The 17027-nt window shown below is 50.4% G+C and overlaps 1 protein-coding gene across 1 annotated transcript; it reads left to right on the forward strand.

Moving 5' to 3' along the window:
* Window positions 1–3830: 3830 nt before the first annotated feature.
* Window positions 3831–14702, forward strand: TEPP (testis, prostate and placenta expressed). Its single transcript, XM_033218608.1, has 8 exons — window positions 3831–3921; window positions 5100–5324; window positions 11486–11547; window positions 11812–11986; window positions 12361–12422; window positions 12639–12703; window positions 13063–13095; window positions 14527–14702. The coding sequence occupies exons 2-8, from the start codon at window positions 5102–5104 to the stop codon at window positions 14555–14557; spliced, it is 651 nt and encodes a 216-aa protein (XP_033074499.1). The 5' UTR covers window positions 3831–3921; window positions 5100–5101; the 3' UTR covers window positions 14558–14702.
* The last annotated feature ends 2325 nt before the right edge of the window (window positions 14703–17027 follow it).

Below are 17027 nucleotides of genomic sequence, written 5' to 3' on the forward strand. Positions count from 1 at the left end.
CCCTTCCCTACAAATATGCCAGGCTGCAGGGGTCAGAGCTCCTTCCCAGGGAACAGCAGCAAGCCCTTCTGCTCTGCCTGGGCCTGCGGGTAGCACAGGTGACATTCGCCCTTGCCTGTAGCCTGACGGGAGGGATGATGGGGCTTCAACTATGCTGGTGGGAGTACAGATAGGAGAAGGGAAAGGGGAGGAAAAAGGGGGGCATTGAGGGGCTCACCCTGGGCAACTGGGTGGCTGGTTTAGTGGGTGAACCAGTAAACCACCCCAGGCTGGTTTACACATGTACTGAAAAGAAGCAGCCTGGGGCTGGAAGTTTGGAGGAAGAATTTTGGGGGGAAAATAATGAGCACTACTTTGTTAAGATGTCTGAGAGAGGCTGGGTGCAGTGACTCATGCCTATCATCCTAGTACTTTGGGAGGCCGAGGCAGGTGGATCACCTGAGGTCAGGAGTTCGAGACCAGCCTGGCCAACATGGCAAAACTCTGTCTCTACTGAAAATACAAAAATTAGTCAGGCATGGTGGCAGGTGCCTATAATCCCAGCTACTCTGGAGGCTGTGGCAGGAGAATTGCCTGAACCCGGTGGGTGGAGGTTGCAGTGAGCCAAGATCATACCACTGTATTCCAGCCTAAGAAAAAAGAAAAAAAAGTCTGAGAGACAGCCAGGTTGAAATGTGACTCTGTGTGTGTGTGTGTTACTTAGGGAGAGGTCTACTGGAGATAGAAATTTTGGAGGCCTCAGCCTGCAGATGGTGCTTAAAGCCACAGGACTGACTGGTATCACCTAGGAAACCCAAGGAAACAAAGGGGACCAGAGGTGGCACCTGGAACACTCGGGCTCACTCAGAGGATGCAAAAAGAGCAGGAGCTGGTAAAGGAGCCTTAAGGAGCTGCCAGGGATGGGGATGGAGAAGCAGAAGCATGGGGTGAGGTGAAAGCCAAGAGTAGTGGCTGTGTTGGGGTGAGGGAGTTATCTGAGGGGCCACTGTCTGAGCTGAGACTTGAAATGCGTCTCTGGGATTGGGCAACTTAGCAGCAGTTGGAGAACCTGCAGAGTGGGAAGGAGGGAAAGTTAGATGGGCCTGAGTGAAGAGTAATGGGATCTAGGGTGAGGAAAATGAGCAAAACACAGCCACACAGAGTGGCTAAAGTTTGGATGAATCTCGTGTGCATATATGTGGAGGGAAAGAAGCCAGATTCAAAAGAAGACCCAGGTGATCCATGCATACAAAGTTTCCAAAAGGCAAAATTATCCTGTCCTGTCTATGGCTACAAACATAAGTACATTTGCAGCGTCTAGTTTTCTATAAAGCCTAGAGTTGTTCAATAAAGTTTTCTATAGCTGCCCATAAATAAAAGTACTACAAGGTGGGAGAGTGGTTCCCTCTTGCTGGGTTGGGGATTGTGATTGGGAAGGCATATGTGGAAGCTTCTAGGGACGGGCAGGGCCAATGTCTTGCTTTCTTTTACTAAATTGGCTGGAATCTATTTTTCAAAACAACCTTATGGGAATATATATGCCATAAAATTCACCCATGTTAGGTATACAATTCAATGACTTTTATATTACTTATTATTTACTTATTTATGTATTTATTTATTTATTTAAGACAGGGTCTCACTCTATCACCCAGGCTGGAGTGCAGTGGCATGATCATAGCTCACCACAGGCTCAACCTTCTTAGCTGAAGTGATTCTCCCACCTCAGCCTCCTAAGTAGCTGTGACCACAGGCACACGCCACCAGGCCCAGCTAATTTTTGTATTTTTTTTGTAGAGACAGGGTTTCGCCATGTTTCCCAGGCTGGTCTCGAACTCCCGGGCTCAAGCAATCCACCCACTTGGGCTTCCCAGAGGGCTGGAATTACAGGCATGAGCCACCATCCCCGCCTAACTCAATGATTTTTAACAAATTGACTGAACTGTGCAACTCTCACCACATCTGGTTTTAGAACATTCCCATTGCCCCAGTAAGACCCCTCATGCCAGATGGTAACCACTTTTCATTCGTACACCCCAGTCCCAGGCAACCACACATCTGCTTTCTGGGTCTATAGGTTTGTCTTTCCTGGACATTTTATATAAATGGGTCATACAATATGTGGGTTTTCACATCTGACTTCTTTGATGTAGCATAAGGTTTTTGAGGTTCATCCACCTCGTAGCATGTATTAGAACTTCATTTCTTTTCATTGCTCAAGAGTATTTCATGGTATGGATGCACCACAGTTTATCCACTCATCAGTGGACACAGGCTGTTTCCACTTTTTGGCTATACATCATGTTGCTATGAACATTTGTGTGCAAGTCTCTGTAGAGATATATACCTCTTTTTCTTTTCTTTTCTTTTTTCGAAACAGAGTCTCTTGTTGCCCAGACTGGAGTGCAATGGCGCAATCTCGGCTCAGTGCAAGCTCTGCCTCCCAGGTTCACGCCATTCTCCTGCCTCAGCCTCCTGAGTAGCTGGGATTACAGGCTTGCACCACCACGCCTGGCTAATTTTTGTATTTTTAGTAGAGGCAGGGTTTCCCCACGTTGTCCAGGCTGGTCTCAAACTCCCAACCTCAAGTGATCTGCCTGCCTCAGCCTCCCAAAGTTCTGGGATTGCAGGTGTGAGCCACCGTGCCTCACCATATACTTTCATTTCTCTTGGGAAGCCTCCTGGGGTAGAATCTTCCAGATGACCCAATCATATGATACACTTGTTTCACTTTTTAAGAAACTGCTAAACTGTTTTAAAAGTAGTACTCCACGTCTTGCCCAGGGTGGGTAGTAGTTATACGGGGTCTCATTTTGTAAATTATTAGTTACATTAGATATTTATGCACTTTCTGTATTTCTTCTATTTTACAACTTTAAAAGAGTCAAGAAATACATTGGGGGTGGGGTGGTGAGTGGAGTCAACTCTGGGAAGGTTTTCTGTAAGGGGTAGCAGTTAGGGATGCTGTTCTGGGGGCTGTATGGAGCACTGGAGGAGGAGCAACTGGGGAAATAAATCCTACAGGAATTTCACTGGAGGGGCTCCAAGACCCATCAGGCTCACCCCCTGGGCAGGTATATGCAAAGCACATGCCAATATATGCAAATAAGTTAGGCTCTCCTGGAGTTTCCTCACCTTGGGGGTTTTTGTCTCTAATAGTTGTGACCAGGATGGTGGGCAGGCCCCAGGGCTTTGGGGTGCTAGGCTTGGGCACTCACAGACTGGCTTTCCTGGGAGTGGGGAGCCTGCAGTCCTGCAGGGGCTGAGGGTGGAGTATCATCTGCTAATCCCCAGCCTGCTGAGGCCACTACTCTCCCTGATCCCCTCACGCTTACCCTGGATACTGGCCACAGCTAATCTCCACTCCTGGAGACTCAGAGGCTGGCTGACAGTGTACTGCCCTCTTCCCTGAGGGTTGCAGGGAGAGGAGATCCCTCTCAGCATCCACATCTTCCTAAGGGCAGGTCCTGGAGTCCTTGCCTAACACAGAGGAGAGACTTGAGGCCCAGAGAGAGGCGGTAATTAGCCCAGGATTACACAGCCTGCAGTGGGCTGAGTAGCCATTTCTGGCCTGCCTTGGCCTGACTACCTCCAGGGAACCACAGCTCCCCGTCTGACATTTCCCAAGATGCCTGGCCTGTGCTGAGGCCTGGGAGACCACAGCCTTCAGGAAGGCTGGAAGGAAGTGGCCAGAGCACAGGAATTCTGGCATAGGCTCTTCTTAGAGCCTGTAGTTGCCAGGGTTGCTAAGGAGTGGGTGCCTCAGAATCAGGCTGCAATGGGCATTGTCTGTGCACAATGTTCCTTTATTCTGCTGCTGTCCATAATGAGGGACTCATCCACCTCACTTCCTCTTCTGCCCATTGAGCAGTCAAAGAGCTGAAAGTCGTTATAAGCCTGTGCACCTGGGCCTGGGCCCTACAGATAAGGTAGCTGCTATTGGTGAGTCAGAAGCAGGGAACCCCCTCCTTAGTTCCCCATCTCTGTGATCCCCCTCCCTGTCCCTCCCCAGGCAGTCACATCCCCTAAGGCAACTTCCCCATGCCTTGTCACCATGTCCCCTCCCTGCTCCTCCATGATCTAAGGTCCTCTCTCCTCCTGCCACCCTAGCTCCCACCTCCACCTCTCACCTCTAAATCAGGGTCAGGAAGAAAGCAAGCTGCCTCAACAAATTCACACTAAAGTGTAAATGACTGAAAGTCTCCTGGGACTATCTGCTTTTTAAAGGGAGGCCCTGGGTATCCAGTAATGCTTTTCTAGTTCAAATATATCATGTTGCTCCCATTCCTGAAAATATTTCTGAGTCAATCTGTAGAATTTTGGGTAAATACCTTAGCTAAGGCAAGTCCATAATTTTCCACCCAGAGGCATACAGCATACTGAGCTACATTCTGAACCCACTTGCTGCTGCACTTTCCTGCTCATTATTTAAGAGTAGACTCACTGGGCACGGTGGCTCACACCTGTAATCCCAGGACTTTGAGAGGCTGAGGCAGGTGGATCACTTGAGGTCAGGAATTCGAGACCATCCTGACCAACACGGTGAAACCCCGTCTCTACTAAAAATACAAAAACTAGCCGGATGTGGTAGTGGATGCCTGTAATCCCAGTTCCTCAGGAGGCTGAGGCAGGAGAATCACTTGAACCTGGGAGACAGAGGTTGCAGTGAGCCAAGATGGTGCCACTGCACTTCAGTCTGAGCAAGAGAGTGAGACTCTGTCTCAAAAAAAAAAAAAAAAAAAAAATACTAATAGACTCAAATATCACCTCTTTTAGACCATTCCTGGAATGTCCCAACCCCAGCCTCCCCAGAAACACATAATCTGTACTGACCTCCCTCACAGCCATGGCACAATGTGTGTGTGTGTGTGGTGTGTGTGTGTGTGTGCACGCGTGTGTGTTGAGAGGGGATTGGGAGGGTTGTCTCTGTTGTCTTCTGTTACCTGAATGTTCCTGCCACCTCATGCTGAGCTCCGGAAAAATGGCCTGGCACACAGTAGGTGCTAAATAAATGTTTGCCAAGTAGACATTGGCATTGGCCAAGGCTGTTTTCACGCAAAGAAGGGTGTCTGGCTGGCATGAGCCCAGGGTGAGCCCCTTAGAACCCTCTGCCCCCCTAGCTATGGCCCGCATCATCGACCTGGTGCCCTGGGACGATGGCTCCACACATGTGTATGCCTCCCCGGCCATCCTGCTTCCTGTGGAGCGGCAGCGCAACCAGCTGGCAGGCGTGAAGCAGCAGCTCTACCACCCAGCCCTGCCCACCCTGCGCCACATGGACAGGGACACCGTCAAGGCCTGCCTTCCTGATGAGCACTGCCAGTCCGCCACCTACTGCCGCAAAGGTCAGGCCACCAGTGCAGGATCCCCTTTGGGGAAGGGGCAGGTGGTTTCAAGAAAGAGGGTGACAGATGCAAGGATGAAAGAGGCCAGTCCCAGCTCTGCTGCTCCCTGCCCAGGACACTTCGACCAGGTCTGAGCCTCTGTCTACTGCTCAGTACAATGAGGATAATGACAAGGCCTGCCTTGAAGGGTTGTTATGAGGTTAGAAGGAGATAAGATGCAAAAAGCACTTAGAGGCTGGGAGCAGTGGCTCACGCCTGCAATCCCAGCACTTTGGGAGACCAAGGCAGGCAGATGACCTGAGGTCAGGAGTTCGAGACCAGCCTGGCCAACATGGTGACACCTCATCTCTACTAAAAATACAAAATTAACCAGGCGTAGTGGCAGGCGCCTGTAATCCCAGCTACTCAGGAGGCTGAGGCATGAGAATCACTTAAACCTGGGAGGCGGAGTTTGCAGTGAGCCGAGATCATGCCACTGCACTCCAACCTGGGCAACAAGAGCGAGTCTCCATCTCGAGAAAATAGGCACTTAGAGTAGTGCCTGACACATAATTTGTGCTCAAAAAGTGTTGCTGATGCCATTGTTGCTGTTGTTTTGTTTTGTTTTGTTTTGTTTTTTGAAGGCAGTGTCTTACTCTGTTGCCCAGGCTGGAGTCAGTGGCATGATCACAGCTCACTGCACCCTCGACCTCCCAGGCTCAAATGATCTTCCCATCTCAGCCTCCTGAGTAGCTGGGACCACAGACACATGCCACCACGCCCGGCTAATTTTAAAAAATTATTTGTAGAGACAGGGTCTCCCTATGTCGCCTAGCCTGGTCTCAACTCCTGGGCTCAAACGATGCTCCTGCCTTGGCCTCCCAAAGTGCTAAGATTACATGCATGAGCCACTGTGCCTAGCCTGTTGTAATGAATGGAAAGAGAACTGGGCAGAGGTTGGCAGGTGCAGCGGTAGGAGTCATAACAGTATAACAGTAACAACTTCTGCCCAAGCATCTCTGTATGTGGAAAAGAAAGAGAAAGACCCCTCCTCACAGCCCCCAGGCAGGAGAGGAGAACATGTGGGCCTTCAGGGCAAAAGAGCCCCATGGGCCTAGTGAACAACCCTGCATGGACTGAGGAGCTTGCTTGCGTGTGGAGGGATTTAGAAGGTATTTAGCAGATAAAGTCAACAGGAGTAGGTGCAGGCAGGGCGGGGTAGGAGGCGGAACAGGGGGGAGTGCAGGCCCATACCTAGGCTCCAGCTTGGGTGACAGGTGGGCTGAGGGTGTCAGAGACCGCACGGAGATCACCAGAGTTGCCACACGGGTCCTGATGGGAAACACAAATGAGGGAAGTGGGTGAGGAGGCCGTGGGGGAAGGAAAATTTCACAGGGAAATGGGGCACCCACACCTGCCCTGTTTAAACAGTAGCCACGGGGCCTCCTGCAGACTATGCTATGTTGGAGGGGCCAGCCAGGTTACCAGTTCTTCCAATTTCCTGCTTCTGAGAGAAGCCAGGAATCTAGATTTTTAAAAGAAAGCTCTGATATAGATATGTATTTTGTTGTAAGCATATGCTTTAAATAAAAGTAATAGTCACAACTTCAAAACTCAAAATGCTGTAACAATATGCACAGCAACAAGTCTCACTCCCATCACCCCCCATACAGGTAACCCCCCCACATTCTTAGTTTCTGATGTCTCTCCCTGGTTCACTAAGGGAATACAAACACATGTTATTTTGCTCCCCAATTTTTTATTACTGTTAACTGAAAAATCAGAAATTTATAAATTTAGGCAGGGCACAGTGGCTCACGCCTATAATCCCAGCACTTTGGGAGGCTGAGCCAGGCAGATCACTTGAGGTCAGGAGTTCAAGACAAGCCTGGCCAACATGGTGAAACCCTCGGCTTTACTAAAAATACAAAAATTAGCGTGGCAGGGTGGCAGGTGCCTATAATCCCAGCTACTCAGGAGGTTGAGGCAGGAGAATCGCTTGAACCCAGGAGGCAGAGGTTGCAATGAGCCAAGATGGAGCCACTGCACTCCAGCCTGGGTGACAGAGCGAGACTCCATCTTCAAAAAATAAAATAAATGTTTAAGTTTAGAAAAGGAGGCTTTATTTCTTATAAGGGGTTATAGCTGCAAGGTGGCCATCCCACAGGCTGGAAAGTGTGCCTCCAGCTGAAGCCCAAAGATGGGCATGTCAAAGGAGGAGGGGTTGGGTAAGAGCTTTATGTTCAAAGGGTTGGCTAAATATACATATTCAGCAGGTTACAGGAGGAGCTATAAATATTCATGAAGATAGTACTGACATGGGCTTAATGAACAAACTTGCATGTAACATACAACCCATGTTGGCTTTGAGGTGGAGACTTAACCTTTAAATGTATTACAATTAGGCCCTATATGACAAAAGATCTTTTCAGGACGCAAAGCTCAGCAAGTGAGCAGCCTCTGTCCATGGTTGGTGGTCTTCTCATCTGGAGAAAGTTACTGAAATCAGCCTCTTATGCAATCAAAGGCATAGCTGTGGCTAGTGGATCAGGGGGTCAGTTCGTCAGCATCTGTGAGCTGTATGAGTTGTAATTGTTTTAATATTGCTTATCTCAAGGCTAGTGCTAGAGGAAAAGAAAAACCTCGTGGCAATTAAAACATAGCTTATTTATTTTCTGTTTTGTTTTTTAGACAGACTTTCCCTCTGTCACCCAGGCTAGAGTGCAATGTCACAAACATGGCTCATTACAGCCTCGACCTCCCAGGTTCAGGTGATCCTCCCACTTCAGCCTCCTGAGTAACTGGGACTACAGGCACACACCATCATGCCAGGCTATTTTTGTTGTTGTTGTTGTTTGTTTGTTTTGTGTGGAGACAGGGTTACACTATGTTGCCAGGGCTGGTCTCCAACTTCTGCGCTCAAGTGATCCTCCAGCTTCAGCCTCCCAAAGTGTTGGAATTACAGGCATGAGCTATCACAACCAACCTGTAGTTTATGCTTTAAGTGTAGGGGTGTGTGACTTAACCCTTGCCTTGCATGGCCTTAGGTCCTGTTAATAATCTGGTATCTTGGCCGGGCGCGGAGACTCACGCCTGTAATTCCAGCACTTTGGGAGGCTGAGGCAAGTGGATTGCCTGAGGTCAGCAGTTCAAGACCAGCCTGACCAATATGGTAAAACCCTGTTTCTACTAAAAATACAAAAATTAGCCAGGTGTGGTGGTGTGTGCTTGTAATCCCAGCTACTTGGGAAACTGAGGCAGGAGAATTGCTTGAACCCAGGAGGTGGAGGTTGCAGTGAGCCGAGATCACACCACTGCACTCCAGCCTGGGCAACAGAGTGACACTCCGTCTCAATAATAATAATAATTTGGCACCTTGTTGCCACAAACAGTCTGTTCTCTTAGTCTTATAATCTCTCTTTTGAGACGGAGTCTCGTTTTGTCGCCCAGGCTGGAGTGCAGTGGCATGATCTCGGCTCACTGCAACTTCTACCTCCCGGGTTCAAGTGATTCTCCTGCCTCAGCCTCCTGAGTAGCTATCTGGGACTACAGGCGTGTGCCACCATGCCCAGCTGATTTTTGTATTTTTAGTAGACATGGGGTTTCACCCTGTTGGCCAGGCTGGTCTCAAAATCCTGACCTCAAGTGACTGGCCTCCAAAACCACTGGGATTACAGGCGTAGCCACCGCACCTGGCCTTGTGATTGCTAGTTTAACATGAATGCTGGTCATTTATTGTGTCTAAACCACAAAAAGGCAGGGGTAGGATGAAGCATGTCTGACCTCCTGTCCCATTATGGCTGGGAACTCAGTTTTTTAAGGTTTTGGGGGGTCCCCTTAGCCAAGAGGGGGTTCCGCTCAGTCAATACATTGGGGAGACCTCAGGATTTTATTTTTAGTTTACATTATAAACATTTTCAAATGGAGAAAAGTTGCAAGAATATTACTATGAGTACCCACCACCTTCCGCCTGCTTCAGTTGATTTTTGCCATATTTTTGCTTCTCTCGCCCTCTCTCTTACATTCTTGGACACCCTTTAGCAAGCAGCTCCCAATGACAAAAAACATCCTTCTGCATGACACAATACCATTATCACACCTAGGAAACTTAACAATACTTCTACAACATCTAATATCCAGACTATATTAAAATCTCCCCAACTGACCCCAAAGATGTCTTTTATGGCTTTAAAATGATTTTTTGGAACAAGAATTCAATCTAAGATTACGTATTTCAGTTACTTGTTATGTCTTTCATCTTAGTCTAAAACAGTCCACCCAGTTTCCATTGCCCACCATCATACTGACTTTTTAAAGAGTCTCCAAGTTGTGTTGCAGACAGTCCCATATGGTGAATTTGAGCCACTGTTTCCTTATGGTGCTTCTTATCTTGTTAATCTATTTTCTGTAAACCAGCAGCTAGGTGTAGAGATCTGAATCACCGGGTTAAACACTGCTGGCCAGAATCTTTCACAGGCAACAGATGCTATGTTTGCCATAATGCTGCGGCAGGAGGCACAGAATTTTATTATCACACTATTTGTGATGCTAAGCTTGATGATTTGGTTGAGGTGATGACCTGAATATATATTCTCTGTTTCCAATAGTCTATGTTTAGTCTACCATTTTAAAGCAAACAGTAGGCTGGGCGTGGTGGCTCATGCCTGTGATCCCAGGACTTTGCGAGGCCGAGGTGGACAGATCACAGGTCAGGAGTTGGAGACCAGCCCGGCCAACATGGTGAAACCCCATCTCTACTAAAAATACAAAAATTAGCCAGGCATGGTGGCACACACCTGTAATCCCAGCTACTCGGGAGGCTGAGGCGTGAGAATCGCTTGAACCTGGGAGGCGGAGCTTGCAGTGAGCCGAGACTGCACCACTCCACTCCAGCCTGGGCGACAGAGCGAGACTCCGTCTCAAAAAAAAATGTTTTTAAAACAAATGGCAGCATATTGTATATACCCTTCTGCACCTTGGAGTCCTTGTATAGAGAAATTCTTCAACTTGTTAATTTATTTATTAAAGACAAGGTCTCACTATGCCACCCAGGCTGGAGTGCAGTGGAGTGCAGCCCTCAAACTCCTGGGCCCAGGCACTCTTCCTGCCTCAGCTTCCTGAGTAGCTGAGACTACAGGGCTCAAGCCACCATACCTGGCATTTTTTGTGTGTCTTGATTTCTAGGCACTCTTTCAATATTAAGGAATATTAATTAATATTAATATTAATATCTGTAAAATAAGTGGAAATATTTTTTCAATTTGTTTTTTGACATTTGTTTTTGCCATGTAGAAGTTTATTTTTATGTATTCAAATTATCAATCTTTTCTTTAATGCTTCTGGATTTTTAATTAAAATTATTAAGGCCTTTCCTATCCCAAGGTTCTAAAAGAATTCGCCCATGTTCATTTTTTACATTGGAATCTTCGGAGTTTTATTCTGTGGCAAGGGGTGAGATGTGATTACTATTTTATCTTAGATTTTTTTAAGTTGTCAAATTAAAAAAAAAATGTAAGAGAGTCTCGCTCTGTTGCCCATGCTGGAGTGCAGTGGCATAATCTCAGCTCACTGCAACCTCCACCTCCTGGATTCCAGTGATCCTCGTGCCTTAGCCTCCCTAGTAGCTAGGACTACAGTCGTGTGCCACCACGCTCAACTAACTTTTCGCATTTTTGGTAGAGATAGGGTTTCACCTTGTTACCCAGGCTGGTCTCCAACTCCTGAGCTCAAGTGATCCACCCCCATCAGCCTCTCAAAGTGCTGGGATTACAAGTGTGAGCTACCGCGCCCAGCCTTTTTTCTTTTTTTGAGACAGGATCTTGCTCTGTCACCCAGGTGGAAGTGCAGTGACATGATCACTGAAGCCTCGACCTCCTGGACTCAAGTGATCCTCCTGCCTTAGCCTCCCGAGTACCCGGGATTACAGGCACTCCACACCATACCGGGCTAATTTTTGTATTTTCAGTAGAGATGGGGTTTCACCATGTTGGCCAGTCTGGTCTGGAACTCCTGACCTCAAGTGATTCACCCGCCTCGGCCTCCCAAAGTGCTGGGATTACAGGTGTGGGCCATCGTGCCCGCCTCAAAAATTTTTTTAAAGTACAATGTGGGCCAAAATTCTTCTATGACCTCTGACCACTGGTGAAGGAGACACCTCTTCTCCCTTTCTCTTGTTTCAACAGATGAGTTTGACAACGCCCATTTTACACTCCTTGGGGTCCCCAACAAACCTCTGCAGTGTTTGGTGAGTGTCCTTTGCCCTGCCCTTGGGTAGCTAAGGGGCACCAGCCCTAAGCACCGCTGGTCCTGAGATCTACTCCCCGAGCACCTCCTCAGGTGCCTGCTTGGGACTCCCCACATCACCCCATCCAGGTTCCCGACTTCGGGCGCCCCCTGGGTCCAATACACCGGGCCAGTTGTCAGCTGAGGCCTTTGGGATGGACTGGGATGGCTTCCCTAGGCTCCTGCGGCTATTGCCGCGCAGGTCTGACCCCCGTGGCCCTGTCAGGACATCACCGCGACAGGCCAGAAGCTCCGCAACAGGTACCACGAGGGAAAGCTGGCGCCCATCGCGCCGGGCATCAACCGAGTGGACTGGCCCTGCTTCACGCGCGCCATCGAGGACTGGTCCCACTTCGTATCCTCGGCCGGGGAGTTCAAGCTGCCTTGCCTGAGCAAGCGAGGTCAGTCTACGGGCCGCTAAAAGAACTGCAGGGCAAGTGGGCCGCGGGGCTGGAGCAGGGAGCGTGGACTGCGCACAGGAACTTAGGCGGCGGGCCAGGCAGAGACAGGGCGTGGCCGCTGGGGTGCAGTGGTGGCACTTGCGGTGGGTGGGGCCAAGACGTGCGCGCGGATCTGGAAGCAGGACTGCTCATGAGGAGGGGGCGGAGCCAGGCAGAGCCGTCGGGGTGGGGGCTTTGCCCTGCGGGGCAGCGGAGGCAGGACCTGTTTTCCGAACATGTGTGGGTGGGGCTGGGTTGTGGGCGGGGCTTAGGTAAGGAGGCGGGGCTTGTCCTGGGGGGCGGATGAGCGCTCGAGAAGGGGTCTCTGTTCGCAGTGGAGGGTCTCAGCGGCTACGCTGTGCGGTACTTGAAGCCGGACGTGACCCAGAGCTGGCGGGTAGGGAGCGCTGCGCGCAGACCCGTCCCTGGGCGGGGAGAGGGGGGTCCTGGTGGGGAGCGGCTTAAGCCGGGAGTTGAGGCGGGGAGGAGACCCAGAGCAGGGCCTCCCAGTCTTCAGAGCCACCGTCGCTAGCAGGAAGCCCTGTGTGGGGCGTGGGCAGGGCGTCCGTGCTCCCCCGACTCACCGCGCCCCTATCCCTGCTGCCCGCCTCAGTACTGCCTCAACCAGAACCCCAGCCTGGACCGCTACGGACAGAAGCCCCTGCCTTTCGACTCCCTGTAAGTGACGCCACGCGCCCCGGGACCCCATATCCGGAGGAGGGAGGATGAGGTCTGGGCCGCTTTCCTAGCGCACACGCAATGACCTTTGAAAACGTGAGAACTGGGAAAAATTGGCTCCAATACACCAGAAACAAACTACAATTTCAAATGAATACACATGTAATTCCTACTAAACGGAGCACCTTGCCCTCCCTGACAACACCCTTGCGGAGTGGAGGCGTTTGCATTGGGTGTAGGCGCCCTGGAACCCTTCAGGAGGGATGGCGGGGAGAGGGGGTGGCTCCCGAGGTCTAGCGAGGAGCCCAGAGAGGGTCGCCCCTTCCCATCTCGGGTTCACCCGTCCCCTTCTTTCCCAGGAACACTTTCCGAAGCTTCGGCTCCAGCTACAGGTAGGGGAGGTCCTGTCCCGCCCTACAGCCAACCACGTTCCCATCCGACTGCTGGGGACAGCCTCGGGGCTCCCCGACTCTGAGACCCTCCTGCCCCGGCGAGGCCTGGCGAGAAGGAGGTGCCCTCCTGGGAGGGCGCAAGCTGCTTCGCTCTGGAGAGATCGCCCCTGGCAAATGTGCAGCCCACTGGGGTGGGGATAGACGCAGGGGTGGGGGGGGGCGGTCCATATCCCACCAGGTTTGACTGGAGGAGGCCAAAAGGATGGGACGGGGGTGTTACCTGGAAGGAGAGAAAACAGACAAATAAGAAACACGAGGGAGAGCCAAGAATCTGCCTTTTTGGGTGCGGAGAGGCCCTAAGGGAGGGGGCTAAGTGGTGTTCCCGGCAGGGTCGTCCCACAAGTAAAAGCTTGGAGATAAGAAAAAGAACGGAGGTTGCAAGATATTCAGACATTTTCATAACTGAGCCATCTCACCTTCCTCGCCCCACTTTGTACACTCCAGCAAGACTAGACTCCCCCGAAACCCAGCAGGACAAGCACTCTTCACACCTTTGCCTGTGCTGTTTCAGCGCCTAGATGGTCCTTCCTCCTCTGCCTGAAAAACTTCTTCGTGCCTTTTTTCTTTCCACCTCCCCCCACCCCACCGCCCCACCCCCCCACCCCCGCCTCCCAAAATCTAGCTCTGTCGCCCAGGCTGGAGTGCAATGGCGCCATCTCGGCTCACTGCAACCTCTGCCTCCCCGGTTCAAGCAATTCTCCTGACTCAGCTTTCTGAGTAGCTGGGATTACAGGCTCGCGCCAGGAAGCCCGGCTAATTTTTGTATTTTTAGTAGAGATGAGGTTTCACCATATTGGTGAGGCTGATCTCGTGATCCACCCGCCTTGGCCTCCCAAAGTGCTGGGATTACAGGCGTCAGCCACCGTGCCCGGCCTCTTTCATGCTCTTTAAAGCCCAGCCCAGATGTGCCATCCTCCTTGAAGTTTTCCCCCACCCTCTGCCTCTCCCCACCGGCTCACACTCCGTCCCATTGGTCACTACCTATGTGTCATATCTTATAGTACCCAGACTATTGCATTGTTATTATTGACAGAAACTAGCCTTCCCCTCTCCCACACAGGGGAACGTTTCTGGGTTTTGCTACCGTATGACACCTAACAGAGTAGGTTCACTAAATGATTGAAAAATGGGTGAAGCTGTTCATAGTTAGGAATCAACGGTAGAGAAGGATGAGGCAAAGTCAAAGGAGGGAGGTTAGCTTGAAAGCTAAGGAGGACAGCTGAAAATACAGAAAACAGGGAGCCACTGAAGGCTCCTGAGCCACATAGAGGCTGGCTAGAAGCTGTGTTTTCAGAGCCTAGAGGGGGAAAGCCTGATGTTTCCCCTAGGACACCCTGGAAACCCCCACCTCACCCCTACTTCTCTCCACAGTCGTGTCAACTATCTGACCCCTTGGCATTAATCTCTGGAAAGGAGGCTGACTCCCAGGCTGCCGGACGGTGCCACCTCAGGTCCCCTGGCCAGACCGAGGACTTATGGTGGCACCAGCTATCTCCCCAGGAGTTCAGCCTAATTAGAAATAAATCTAATGCTTCCTTAGAGAGACATGCAATTGTGTGTGTGTGTGTGTGTGTGTGTGTGTGTGTGTGTGTGTCTTGCAGAGGCTGGGAGAGGGTCAGGGCCACAGGATGACAGTATCTTACCCTTGCCTGTCCCCAGCCAACTCCTGAAGAGCTGGTGGGGGGTTGGAGAAAAATGTTTGGTGACCTGGTTTGAGAGTCAGGGTGTAAGCCCTAAGGTCCAGCCAGAATTGAGGTCCAAGAGCAAGAGATGTGTTCCTGCCCCTTGCCAGCAGCCCCACACCCAAACCCCCTCCATTTTGGATCCTGAATTGGCCCTAAAGAGAAAGGGAGGGGGTTAGAAAGCTATTTTTAGGTGCCTTTTTGAAGCTCTTGCCATACCAGTGTGCTCTGGGGAGTTTCCCTGTGCCCGGGGTCCCCCTGAAGGTGTGGGAGCAGGCTGGGGCAAGAGGAGCTGGCCAGGCCTATGGTCTTGATTCTTGTGATGCAATAAAATGTAGAGTCTAAACTTGCATGAGATGCACGAAGCCACTCAGAGAAGAAAGTTCCCCACTCTCCAAAGCACCACCAATAAACATGTCATCTAAGCAAAAAGTCCTCTGCTCTATCCATGAGGCTTCAGAAATAGCCCTTGTCTACCCACCAACCATCCATTCCAAGCTGCTCCTGTGAAAAGAAGGCATGACGTCCCGGGGACAGTGTGGGGACTCCTGGCCCAGGTCCGGAATAACGCTATCCAGGGGGCTAAGGAAGAGCATCTCCAGCAATGGTAAGGGGGTGTATTAGTCTGTTTTCATGCTGCTGATAAAGACACACCCAAGACTGGGAAGAGAAAGAGGTTTAATGGACTCACAGTTCCACATGGCTGGGGAGGCCTCATAGTTGTGGTGGAAGGTGAAAGGCACTTCTTACATGGTGGCAGCAAGAGAGAATGAGTGCCAGGCGAAATAGTTTCCCTTATAAAACCATCAGATCTCGTGAGACTAATTCACAACCACAAGAACAGTATGGGGGAAATCATCCCCATGATTCAATTATCTCCCACCAGCCCCCTCCAACATGAAGGAATCATGAGAGCTACAATTCAAGATGAGATTTGGGTGGGAACACAGCCAAAGCATATCAGGGGGTTAGGGCTGCTAGCATCTGTGCTTAGCTCCAGGACCTTCCAGGTACCCTACCCCCACCCCACCTGTGGGCAGCTGACAAGCATAGACCCAGATCAGGATAAATAGCTACCAAGCTAACAATCTACCTGTATAGGACTTCTGGTCCCTGAAACCTGGGGTTTCAGGGACCCACAGACCTCCTGAAATCATGTGTCCACCTTGGGACTGCACTTGGGAAGCCACTGGCAGAGTCACATTCTGTGCCTCTGTCCCCTCCAAATGACAACTCAGAGAAGAGCTGGACTTGCCCAGGGCTCACAGCAGGGATGCTAGAGTTCTGGCCTGGGAGAGGTGGGCCAGCCAGAGAACCCCAGCAGACATGCTGAAGCCTGCCAGATGGAATCAAGCGACTGCGGTGTTTTTCCTGGCCCTGCTTCCTTGTATGACTGGACAAGTCCCTGCCAGCATACAGCCCAGCAAACACTAAAGAGCTTTGCCTGGGCCAGGCCCTTTGCTGGTGCTGGGAGGACACAGACAAGATGCTTTCCCTGCCCTCCCTGCCTTTGAAGTGCTTCCAGCCCAGCAGGCCCAGCCAACGAGAACCTGAAAGTAGAGGTGATCACATGAGTACACACCTAGACCATGTTCTCCCAGCCAAAACCCCGTGAATGGCAACCCACACCAGCAATTTAATTAAAGCTTCTTGCCCACTGATTGTACATTTAATCCTGATTTTAATAATATACATATAAAATATAAATACATGTATATATGTAATTAATATATATTTATATAAAATATAATATTAAAAAGTGTGCCTAAGAATAAAGGAAATGCAGAGCAGGTAAGCATAAATGAGTCTGCTTTTATGTGCAATTTCTATTTTTAAGTGGAAGGCAATGCATTAACCATCTTGCAGACCCCATGAGATGGGTAATTTTAGACCCATTTTACAGATGATGAAATGAACTTCGGAAGGTTAAGTGGCTGGCCCAAGATCTGGTGATTGAAAGAGGTAAGAATTGAAGTTGGCCTGCTTGAGCCCCCCCACCCCCATCCCCCGCCTGTGGCCACCAGGTTCTACTGCCTGCCTGCTACGGGACAGATCCAAACCAAGAATGGGGAAGAAACCAAAGGGGGCTTCCTGGGGGTGGGGGCATCTGACTAGGCCTCAGAGGGAGGATAAGATGTCCCATCAGAAAGCTCTCTTGGGGCCGGGCAGGGTGGCTCACACCTGTAGTCC

The sequence above is a fragment of the Trachypithecus francoisi genome, unplaced genomic scaffold (assembly GCF_009764315.1).
Source record: "Trachypithecus francoisi isolate TF-2019V2 unplaced genomic scaffold, Tfra_2.0 Lachesis_group10, whole genome shotgun sequence".
Taxonomy (NCBI): Eukaryota; Metazoa; Chordata; class Mammalia; order Primates; family Cercopithecidae; genus Trachypithecus; species Trachypithecus francoisi.